The 12,891-nt window shown below is 41.3% G+C and overlaps 1 protein-coding gene across 5 annotated transcripts in view; it reads left to right on the top strand.

Annotated features, from left to right (window-relative positions):
* PTPRM (protein tyrosine phosphatase receptor type M) overlaps nt 1–12,891 on the top strand; it is an 810,930-nt gene that overhangs the window by 661,850 nt on the left and 136,189 nt on the right. For all 5 annotated transcript variants that reach the window (XM_073679060.1, XM_073679055.1, XM_073679056.1 and 2 more), the window contains one exon: nt 11,057–11,144. In XM_073679060.1, the coding sequence (XP_073535161.1) occupies nt 11,057–11,144 (88 nt within the window). The remainder of the gene's footprint in view (nt 1–11,056; nt 11,145–12,891) is intronic.

Here is a 12,891-nt window from a genome sequence, read left to right as displayed (position 1 = left end):
TTATTACAAATAAATCAGTTTTGAGTGAATATATGAATAGGTCACCAAAACTATCATAAACTAATTGGACGTATACTTATATGGGAGAAAATAATCGTATATTTATACAATAGTGATGATTTCTCACCTTAAATATGCACATGTATAGTTATCAATCTTCAAGAAGGACCAAGTAAAACTGGAAATGTAGCAATAGAGCTGAAACCAAAAAATAATCAAAAAAATGTAGTTTAGTGTAAGTTTTAGATTCAATTAATAAAGAAAATCTAAAAATTAATAGTATTTACTAAAACATCTCTGTATTTCTAATCTCTTTTTCATTTTGATTGCACATTTTTCTTCCATATGGCTATGAAGGCAGCCATTTTTACGTGAGCTGCTGCAAGTATGTGCTTTACTGCCGGCGGTAGGAGGCAGTATAACAGTCTTTTTACTGTGACATGTTGGGAGCATTCTATGTGGCATGTACTTGGTCATTTTGAGAAGGAGATGCCTCATCAATGTTGGCCAATAGTGCGCCCTTTGTGTGCTGACACTAGTTATATCTTAGAGATTTTTCATATAATTCTTCCCTCTGATAATAATAAGATAACTGTTAACCATGCACCCAGTTTACACAGCATTCTCTGAAAATTTTCTTTACAAAACAACTTATTTTCAGTAAAATTGAAAATTTTAGTGATAGAAAACTATCACAAAAACTATCAAATCCAGAATGTTAATCTATTGATTTGTCGATCAGTTGGCATGGAAATATAAAGGACAGTTTTCATTCTTAAAGAATTATTCCCATAATCATAATATGGTCTGATTTTTTCTTTACGTACAGACTTAATCATGTGTGCCAATACAACCTATTATGATTAAATATGCACTGATTTGCAGCTGCCACCCAACTAACCATTATCCTCTGTTCCCACTGGATGTGTACTCCAGTAGTTCTAATGTTGTCGGTCGAGCATGCTCAGATGTACCTATTGACCCTGTCTAATAAAACATCTGACAGCCGGGTTGTGGCACATCGTCAACATATTAATTACTGAGATCTCCCTGCTACCAGCTGAATTTGCACCTAATTACCATGTCTTATTCATGAAACATAGATATACCTATGACCCTGTGTAACAAAACATCACCCAAACCCTCTCACCGCACCCTAATTACTCAGCCATAGTTTAGCACAGCTCAGCTCTTCTGTGCTCAGCTCTGCTTCACATGCGATGAGAGCATGATCATACTCTGAAGATCCCAATGAACCACTAACAAAATGTGGCGCATGTAAATAGTGATGAATATTGGTCAAATAGTGGGTCACAGTAACAATATTCAAAACTATCACCTCATCCGAAAACATATAAATTGCCCATGTTGATATCTAGCTATATCAGAAAGCACACGGGAGAGCAGGGTAAGGGGCCTGAAGCACTGAGAACAAGCCGTGTGCTGCTGAGAAATGTAGTTTTAGCAGATTAGAATAGGAGTGCTTATTCAGTTATGTAAAATTGGATGCACAGAGAGGCAGGAGGAGATGAAAATAGACGCAAAGATACAAGAAAGAAACTTATTATGTTGGGTTTATAATGTACAGTATATTAACAATACTCATGCAAATACTGTGCTTTGTAAAACATTGTCATTGTGGAAATAAAACCTTTAGGACAAATTAGAAGAGTAGTTATAAGGGTAAGTTTATTTGTCTACACAATAAAGAGTTGTGAAGTGTTTACTATGTTAGGTACAATGTATGCTATTCAGCTTGATAACTACACGTGACTCAAGCCTTAATTGAAGGTCAGCACATAGCAATACTTCTTTCTTTTATTATATAAACATACTTTATGGAGGCAGTAATAGCTGTTTCTCCATTAACACGATTATGATAACCTTGTACAAACTTTATTTTCAGCATATATTTATATTTATTTCTTTTGATACCACAAAGCATTACAGAAACTTTTGTGCACTATGCATTGTTCCTAATGTATGGCAAGGCAGCTCTAAAGGCCCCGTCACACTAAGCGAGATCGCTGCTGAGTCACAAGTTCTGTGATGCAACAGCGACCTCAGTAGCGATCCGCTTAGTGTGACACGTAGCAGCGACCAGGCCCCTGCTGTGAGATCGCTGGTCGTGTCGGAATGGTCTGGACCTTTTTTTGATCTTTGAAATCCCGCTGGGTAGCATGCATCGGTGCGTTTGACACCTTACCAACGACCTAGTAGGCGACTCAGAACTGAGACACATAGGCGTGCATTTGCGTTGCCTTTTCCGCACCCCTCAGCCCCGATTGGTGGTCGCTACTGCAATTCTGATTGGGCGGCCTTGCCTTAACAGAAGGCAACATAGTAGCGCTTCCGTCCTTTGTTCCTGACTGCGTGCTGGTTTGCAGATCGTAGTAGAGTTCTCTGGGCTGCGACTCCACATCGATTTATCTATTCTTCAGCGGTTCTTCTGACACCTATCTCTGTGCACGGTAGGTATCGTTTGGGGTCTCAAATGCGTTTCCATTTTTACTTGATTTATAGGACACCTACCAATTATCTGCTATTATTGCTCTGGAGGGAGGGAGGGTTTGGCTTCTATCTGTGTACATATGCTTTTGCATGGGCAGCCATTTTAGGGGGTCTCGTGTGCACACACCCATACAGCACGTTTTCTGGCATGCGCGCTAACGGAATGGAATGCAGTTTTCCATGACCTTTCGCATGTACAGTTTTAATGATTGCTTTATTTTTTTTTTAACTTTTCTCATCTTTTCATTTTATATTTTTCAGTTTGCACCATCTTAAATAATGCGCAGTGTGCTGTTGTGTTTGCTGCATTGCTAGTTGAGAAAGCTCGGCGTCAAGATGAGGCACAGATGCTAGAGAGGCGTTCCAAATGAAAGCGTCGCATGTGGACCAGAGAGTGGCTGCAGAAGAGGTCCGATTTGTCCCACATGCAACTTGTAAGAGAGCTTCAGGAGAAGAATCCTCATGATTTCCGCAACTATCGGCAGATGTCAGAGGAATCCTTCATACATTTACTGGAAAGAATTACTCCACTTATTCAACGGAAGGATACAGCGATGCATGAAAAATTGGCAGTCACGCTGCGATTCCTGGCCACCGGATTCTCGCTGCAAGACTTGCATTTTTCTGCAGCCATTTCAAGGACCCTGCTCAGCGTTCTAATTCCGGAGACATGTAATGCGATTTTCCACAGTCTATGTAGCTACATGCAGTTTCCTAACACGGAGGAGGAATGGAAAAGATTGCCTCAGATTTTGAGCAGCTTTGGCAGTTCCCTAACTGTGGTAGAGCTTTGGACGGGAAACATGTCTGGATCACTCAACCACCAAACAGCGGATCCTATTTCTTTAATTATAAGGGCTATTTCAGCATCATCCTGATGTCCCTTGTTAACGCCAATTACGAATTTATAAATGTAGATGTTGGCATGAACGGATGGGTTTCCAATGGTGGTGTTTTAGAGCACACACTCTTTGGAGAGCGTTTGAACAACTGTGACCTTCACTTGCCTCCCCAACTCTGAGACTGGAGGTAACCTTAATTTTGTTTTTGTCGGTGATGAGGCCTTCCCGCTTCATCCCAATCTTATCAAACCGTTCCCCCAAAAAAGTCTGACGGAGGAAAGAAGAATTTTCAATTACCGCTTGTCAAGGGCACGTCGGGTTGTAGAAAATGCCTTCGGTATCATGGCCAATCGCTTCAGAGTTTTCCACACGCCTATTAACATGAAGCTTGAATCAATAGACTCAGTTGTTTTGGCTTGTTGCGTGCTTCACAACTTCCTTCGCCGGCGCGATGCATTGGCGTACTGTCCGCCTGGCTTCGTGGACTCTGTAGGCCTAACTAATGGGGAAGTGCAGCTCGGTGAATGGCGCGCAAACGATCCCGCAATTGCAGGCCTTCAACCATTGGGACCCGGCAGAAACACCAACGATGCAAAGACCTGCCGAGACAACTATTGCCAATATTTTAACGGTCCTGGTGCTGTTACTTGGCAGCATCAGAACTTATAGTGGGCTACTACTCACATTTATACACTACTTTAATTTTTGTACTGATTTGTCTAATAAACTGTGTGTTTTACTTTGCAAAAGCTTTGTTTCTCATTCTTTCAGTAGTAAAGGCCCATATATACATACGGGAACTCCTATGTATACAGATACATCCATATACACATACATTTTCAGATACATACAAATGTACACACATATACACACACATATACAGATACCTACATATACACTGTGTGCAGAATTATTAGGCAAGTTGTATTTTAGAGGATTATTTTTATTATTAATCAACAACTATGTTCTCAATCAACCGAAAAGACTCATAAATATCCAAGCTTAATGTTTTTGGAAGTTGGAGTGGTTTTTTTTTAGATTTGGCTATCTTAGGAGGATATCTGTCTGTGCAGGTAACTATTACTGTGCAGAATTATTAGGCAACTTAATAAAAACCAAATATAATCCCATCTCACTTGTATATTTTCACCAGGTAAACCAATATCAGTGCACAAAATTTAGAAATAAACATTTCTGACATGCAAAAACAAAAACCAAAAAAATTAGTGATCAATATAGCCACCTTTCTTTATGATGACACTCAACAGCCTTCCATCCATAGATTCTGTCAGTTGCTTGATCTGTTTTCGATCAACATTGCATGCAGCAGCCACCACAGCCTCCCAGACACTGTTCCGAGAGGTGTACTGTTTTCCCTCCCTGTAGATCTCACATTTTATGATGGACCACAGGTTGTTGTAGCAGAAAATCAATACCAGATTTCTTAAATAATTCTATTCATTTAAGGTAACTCTCGTACTTTTTTCAGACTGTACTGTTTCATGATTCATATATATACTCTGTATAACTGTTTTTCTTTTTGTAGTGTCAGTGAAATATAGTGGTTTTATTTTGTATTTTGTTCTACTGGCTTGTCACTTTTAATTCAACTCCTACCTAGTAATTAATTAATTATTTACCATCTGTGTTTAGGTGGAGCCATGCTTGTATGCATAGCTATATATACCATTATGTCATTCTTTTTTCTTCTTTTAGACCTTTACTGGCCAGCCACGCTGTGGAATAGTTGGATGCATGTGATGGAGCATTGTCCTGCATGAAAATCATGTTTTTCTTGAACGATACCGACTTCTTCCTTACCACTGCTTGAAAAAGTTGTCTTCCAGAAACTGGCAGTAGGTCTGAGAGTTGAGCTTCACTCCATCCTCAACCCTAAAAGGTCCCACAAATTCATCTTTGATGATACCAGCCCATACCAGTACCCCACCTCCACCTTGCTGGCGTCTGAGTCGGAGTGGAGCTCTCTGCCCTTTATTGATCCAGCCTCTGGCCCATCCATCTGGCCCATCAATAGTCACGCTCATTTCATCAGTCCATAAAACCTTTGAAAAATCAGTCTTAAGATATTTCTTGACCCATTCTTGATGTTTTATCTTATGTTTCTTGTTCAAAGGTGGTCGTTTTTCAGCCTTCCTTACCTTGGCCATGTCCCTGAGTATCGCACACCTTGTGCTTTTTGATACTCCAGTAACGTTGCAGCTCTGAAATATGGCAAAACTGGTGGCGAATGGCATCTTGACAGCTTCACGCTTGATTTTCCTCAATTCATGGACAGTTATTTTGCGCCTTTTTTGGCCAACACGCTTCTTGCGACCCTGTTGGCTATTTGCCATGAAACACTTGATTGTTCGGTGATCACTTTTCAAAAGTTTGTACATTTAAAGGCTGCTTCATCCCTCTGCAAGACATCTCACAATTTTGGACTTTTCAGAGCTTGTCAAATCTCTCTTCTGACCCATTTTGCCAAAGGAAAGGAAGTTGCCTAATAATTAAGCACACCTTATATAGGCTGTTGATGTCATTAGTCAACACCCCTCCTCATTACAGAGATGCACATCACCAGATTTACTTAATTGGTAGCTGGCTCTCAAGCCTATGCAGCTTGGAGTAGGACAACATGTATAAAAAGTATCAAAGTGATCAAAATACGCATCTGCCTAATAATTCTGCATGCGGTGTACACAGACATACAAGTATGCATACCTATCTAAAAACATAGCTATATATCCATACATAAAACCACCAACACACCAGTCTTCCCGTGTGCCCGGAGACGCTATATTGATGATTCGTCACTTTTCGAACGCAGCAGCATCTCCGGTCTGACGGAGATAATCAGAATTCAGGCTGCTTCCTTTGAGCACGCAGTAGCGTCCTCTGATAAGTCGCGCGTCCCTGTGGGCAACGTTGATGCATCATGGGCGGGGTTTACGGCGTTGATGCATTGTGGGCGGGCAACTCCATTGGGGGATGCAGAGGTGCGCTACCTGATGGCAGAGCTGGATGCCAGAGTCTATGAGTGCTATGAGCACCCAGGACATCCAGTCCTCCATAAGCAGGCTGTGCTGCGGAGGATAAGTCGGGGCTTAGCCAGAAGATTTGGGGTGCAGCGCTCCACTTCCCAGATCAGAAAGAAGCTGGCAGATCTGCGGTACAGATCCAGCGACCGCATCTCCAGCATCCGGTCACAGACCCTGCCCCATCGTGGTGAGTGGCGTTAACATAGGTTAGCACAGTATATGGCAGCACATTGGTTACAACAGTAATTATAGTGCAGTACCTCAGGTATGTAATAAGGTATTTTTTCTCCAGCACCTGCAGACCCGGAGCCCCAGCAGGAGTCACCTGCTGACCCAGAACCCCAGCAGGAGTCACCTACAGGCTCGTCACCATCAATCTATGATATGGGTGTAGCTTTGTCTTCCGGTAATTCTTGCACATAAAATAAGGTCCACACAACTTGGAAAGTATAGTAAAGTCGTGTACTATGAAGTGTTGTGTCTTTCCCTAGCCGGTGATGCCAGAGGATCCGGGTGGTCCGTCAGCTCATCATCACCAGAGCAAACTGAAAACCGTAAGTGTTAAATAACAAACACGTACCTGTTAATTAGATGCATGTACAGAATTACTCTTCTTAAGTTTTACCATTCCCTCCATAGAAATCCCTACATTACAGGACCTCCTGGCGTCACACAGGACACTGACTGAAGCAGTTAAACAGCACGGAGTGATGCTGGCAAGTTTTGTGGCGGCCCAACAGCGGTGCGGCAGCCGCTAATTTTTTTGTTTTTTGTTGTTATTATATTTTGGTTTTTTGTTGTTATTATATTTATTTTGTTGTTATAAAAAAACATTAAAGTTTATATCCGCTGTTGTGTACGCTTTGTTAAAAAAAATAACATCACTCACACCCATTATATCTATGCATCTGTATAGATGCACCCAGCCCATTACCCCCCTAGTAGACCTGCTAATAACTATATGCTGAATTCAGTAAAGCAGGCTGCAAGTTTTAATCAAAAAAACATTTTTATTACAAACAAATATTTTAATAATTAAACAATTAAATTAACTATTAAATTAACAATAACATAACAATTAAACTTAAACCCTAAAAGTAAAGTAAAACGTCACTACAGATCTTCATATTGGTTTTCTGCATTCGAAAATCCTTGCCTGGGCGGAGAAGATAGTTGTGCAAGGAAAGAATGAGAAAACCTGGGATACTGTGGGGGGGGGGGGGAGCGGCAGGTTTTGCTGAGGTACAATCCGACGCACTGGTGTGCTATGTAGTTGCTCAGGCATTTGGGTCCATGACTGCCTTGAACAAGGATCACGGTCGATCCTACTATGAACGGTTGACGTTTCATCCAGTTGACCGGCTGCCGCTTTACTTAAAGTCTCAAAAATGACCCTTTCGGCGTGGATCCTCTGTGTGTCATCCAGCTTCCCAAGTCTATCAGCAGCAAAGTTTGCAAAGCTGTCCATACCGGTGTTGGTCTGCTGAATTAAAATTTGCTTTGCCAAAGAGATGACATCTGTTGATGGCGACAAGGTGGCCTTTCTTTTTCGCAAATTGATTAGTCGCCGAGGTACAGTTGAGGGTGCAGGGTCTTCACTCAACCCCTCAGTAGCCTCAGCCAGGCTAGGTTCACTACCCAGGATGTCGTCACTTCTTGTGGTCGCCAGATTTTGCTGATGTTGCTGCGGGAACAGAAAAGTAATGTTAAAGCTAAACCCAAAAATTATTTTACAACATCCAGCACCACACCACAGAAATGTGTTGGCATTGGATATATCATGACCAGCTTGGGTAAACGTGCACTGGAAACAAATGTGAGGGGAGGAACTAGCAGTACAGGATATGAAATCTCATTCAACGGCATGAAAACTGAGTGGGGCGAAAATAGTAAAGGAGTGTACTTATCTGAACTGGAAGGGATAACTTTTGTAAACTGCAGAATTAAGCAGGTAAAACCTTAGTTAATATTTTCTATTCAACTATGCCATATACATACAAAGCTTAAATGCTATTTACAGGGAAGCAAGCAAACAAGGTACTTACATCTCCAACAGGGGTGTCAGTCGGGATCTCAGGGTCTTGTTCCAGGGTCGGCCGCATCGAAGATACCATTGTGCGCGGTAGCTCCTGGTCACGAGTGAAGCCAAGCAAGTCATAGTACCATAAAGAGGGCACATAAACCTCATCTGTGCCGGCACCAGACTTCTTTGACTTCTCCACCTTATTGAGCTCTTTTTTATAGACGGTGCGTAGACCCTGGATCTTTTTTCGAACAACACTCTCATCCACCTTCTTGCAAGGATTATGCTGCTTAAAGAGAGCAACCAGTTTCTGATATGCCTCCCTTTTTTTATTTTGATTGCTGTAGTCGGCCGATTTAATCTGCCAAAGGCAGGGCAGGGACCGATACATCTCAATAAGTTCACGGACAAATTCCTCGCTATTGTAAGACATCTGAAATAAAGAATAGCATACAGTGAGCATACATGGAACATTTTAAAAAAAGTAAAAAATACTGTTTGAACCACACTACCGTGTGCACACGAGACCTCCTAAAATGGCTGCCCATGCAAAAGCATATATACACAGATAGAAGCCAAGCCCTCCCTCCCTCCAGAGCAATAATAGCAGATAATTGGTAGGTGTCCTATAAAGCAAGCAAAAATGGAAACGCATTTGAGACCCCAAACGATATCTACCATGCACAGAGGTAGGTGTCAGAAGAACCGTTGAAGAATAGATAAATCGATGTGGAGTTGCAGCCCAGAGAACTCTACTATGATCTGCAAACCAGCACGCGGTCAGGAACAAAGGATGGAAGCGCTACTATGTCGCCTCATTTTAAGGCAAGGCCACCACCCAATCAGAACGCAGTAGCGACCAACAATCGGAGCTGAATGGGCGTGGAAAAGGCAACGCAAATGCACGCCTGTGTGACTACAACGTCACACAGTACGTCCTTCATCGAGGTCTGAATCGGCAGAGTAGCTGCTATGTGACAGGGTCCCAACGACCAACGACATCGTTATATATTTCGCTACAGGTCGCCGTATCGTTGCAGCGTCGTTGGGAAGATCTGACTGTTTGACATCTCTCCAGCGACGCAGCAACGATCCCTGCCAGGTCGTATCGTTGCCGGGATCGCTGTAGCGTCGCTACGTGTGACAGTACTTTAACTCTTTTAAGTAAAGGTTAGAATTGTTTACCATGGGATTGTGTATTATCTAATGGGCTGTACATTGCAATAATGTTAGTTAATAACACTGAAAAAAGTCAAGTCTGGCAAGTTTGGTCATGTTTTGATGTATTATGTCTTGTTGTATCCAGGAAATGAATACAAAGCATTATTTGTTTGCCAGGGCATGATATGGAAGGTGTCTACAGTCTTAAAGGGAACCTGTCATGTAAAAAAAACCTGCAGATATGGGGTTAGTCTGCAGGTTAATATTGTTCTTAACTTGCCTGAGAGCCCCACTGCTGGGAGAAAACTAACTTGTTTCCTTCCAGCAGGCTCAGGCTTTCAGTCATAGGGGTGGGTTGGCGCGGGTTTAGTCACAGCACTGTGCATAGTAATTAAGTGGCTCAAACCACTCCCCAGCACTAACTGCACATTATTTACCACAGTCTGCCTGTGAAAGAAGCCAATTAAATGGCCGCCTATCAGCAAATATTTAAGGAATAGCGGTCATTTAGTGCCGCCCATCGGACTGTGTAAACCAGTGTTTCCCGAACCCCATCCTCACGGCCCCCCAATGGTCATGTTTACAGGATTTCTATAGTATTGCACAGGTGAGAGAATTCCTGATGTCTTGGTGATACTTGTGTAATACTGAGGAGATCCCGAAATCCTGATCTGTAGGGGGCCGTGAGAACTGGAGTGTGGGAAACACTGTTGTAACCAAACCTTTAGTGAGTTGTTGAAACCTAACAATTTCAGCCTATGTGTTGGCTACGTCCATGTGTTTGTCCATGGCTTTGTGTTTGTATGTTTTATCATTTCTATAGCAAAGGCTTTAGGAAAACGTGTATAAAAAAAGACAATAACAGCCTAAAAAAAACCCCTGTAAATATGTCACAAATAATGCACTGTTTTGTAGTAGATTTAATATAACCCTATAGGGTTTTTTTGCAGCTTGTTTTTGGATGCATACTATATGTTCCTTCTGTACTATTCTAGGCTAAGATTCTGCATTGTAGGCATACTTGGCAATCATTTCTCAGTTCTCATTCAACCCTTGGAGGCTGGTCGGTTTCTGTTATGACTTGATCTACATGCACATTGTTGAAGCGTATCATATTCTTTTGTGAATATCCATTTATCTCCCTATTATTGCTTGTTCCAGTCTCATTATCTAAAGAGAAAGCATGGGTGGTATTGCTTTGAAAGGCATAAGCGATACTGACAACATAAATTGCACCTTGCGTATTCCACAAATGAAGCAGACATGATTGTTCGGATAGATCTCTAGATAATTAAATCATTGTGAACAGCCAAGGCAATCATTTCTATCACTTCAGGCAACCTGGTATTTTTTTTTCCTTTTAAGAAGTTATTGCTGTAATTCGTCCCCTAACCTTGGACTACATATACATCTTTTTTTTTCCCTTCTTCTATGTGGCATAACGTTTAGTGACACTTTTTTTAATTTTTTTTTTATAGAGCTTCTTTGAAGGACAGTCCGCACCCTGGGAGTCTGCAAAGAAAGACGAGAACAGAATGAAGAATAGATATGGGAATATCATAGCATGTAAGTGTTGACAGTGTGATAGGGGCACTGCATATCATTCCCTCACCGAGCCAGCTCTGATACTAATGGCCGGGAAAATTTACAAGCGTGCATTTGGAGGACAATTATATTGTCTTTGCTTAATGAGTGTGCAAGTGTCAAAATGAAGTATATATTAACCCTCCATGACCCTTTGGAGAGTCAGGGTGGAGCTAATTTTTCTGGTGTTTTACTTTTGCTCCTTCTCGTTATTGAGAACAGTAGATAATTATGCATCTGTTTATCTAAAGTTATAGTTTTTAAGTCTCGGAAAGGTTTAGGCCTGAAATGAAATAATTCATTACGCAGGCAAATTTATAACCTTTACAAATGTGAAACATCCTCGGATCGTTCAGAAGAAAAGGTTACAAATTTTGTGCCTGTTAAATAAATCATCGGAGTGCAAAGAGCAGCCGTGTATTTAAAAATTTCTCACCGTAAAGACAATTATGCTAGGAGTCACATAACAGAGTCCATTTTCTCTTTTAATAACAAAGTTTTCAGAAGGGATGAAAAGCTTTTTCCGCAAAAAAAAAAGTGAAAGTGCTGAAAAGTCATAGATAACTAAACAGATTATTATTAAATCAGAGGGATAGATTATTTGTTAGGATGTAGCTCACTAATTAAAGCAGATCTGTCACCATACAAACTGCATACCTTATTAAATAGATCTTTGACCTGGTGGTACTGGTGTACTTACTTTGAAATCCATGTCAGAATATTTGTATAATCCTTATATTAAGATGAATCCAGCTATAGAATAAGAGAGTTCATGAGTTCAATTGTAGTCAGTTCTCCTGCCACCCAGCTCGAATGACAGCTGAAGCTTGTACTGAACAGTGTGAGGTCTCAGCCACAGGGAGGAGGGACACTGAGGAGTTGTCAGTCAGGGCTGAAATTGAATAAAACTGTCATAAAGGATTATACAGCCATTCTGACATGGATTTTCAAAGTAAGTATACCAGCCTCATCAGGTCTAAGAGATCTATTTAGACATATGCACAGTTTGTATTGTGAGATCTGAAGACTGATCCTCGTTAACCCCTGGGCAATTTTTTTTCCGCGCTTTTATTTTTTCTTCCCTCTTTTCCAAGAACCATAATTTTTTTATTTTTCTGTCGACACATAAGGGCTTGTTTTTTTGGTAAAAATAATTGAAAATCCACAATTGTTTTTTGGGTTTTGTATTTACGGCATTCATTGTGCTATAATCAATTCAGGACCCGAATTAAAATAAAATAGAAGCAGTGGATACTCCCCTCAGTGGCGCCGCTCCAGCGAACAGCGGTCACGTGACATTGTTGTGTGCTGTCAATGAACAATATACAATACAATTCAACAACAGTACCGCAGGGTATTGTGAAATAGACAATCTCTTTTGAAATCCAACCACATCTCACACAGCAGACATGAGGCCTTCAGAAGACCCTCAGCTGCCATGGCAACCATTCGGCATTTCGCATTTACACCTTGTAGGGTGCCTGTGACCGTTAGAAGTGACGGCCGCCCCCTTGAAGACCTTTAAATGCTGCTATCTCTATTGACAGTGTCATTTTATGGTGACACCGATGCAACAGTTACTGTCAGGTGTCAGTTATATAACACAGCTGGTACCTGCGCTGCATGGAGAGGGCTCATCTCCCCGGCCTACCTCATACAGGGATTGTTGTACATGAAGTCATCACTAAGAGGCTAGGGTGTAAATTGCAGATACAAAGGTGAGAGCAAT

Source organism: Phyllobates terribilis, unplaced genomic scaffold, assembly GCF_046119375.1.
Source record: "Phyllobates terribilis strain yellow unplaced genomic scaffold, ASM4611937v1 Scaffold_4__5_contigs__length_816908805, whole genome shotgun sequence".
Classification (NCBI taxonomy): Eukaryota; Metazoa; Chordata; class Amphibia; order Anura; family Dendrobatidae; genus Phyllobates; species Phyllobates terribilis.
This window is presented reverse-complemented; position numbering and strand designations above follow the sequence as displayed.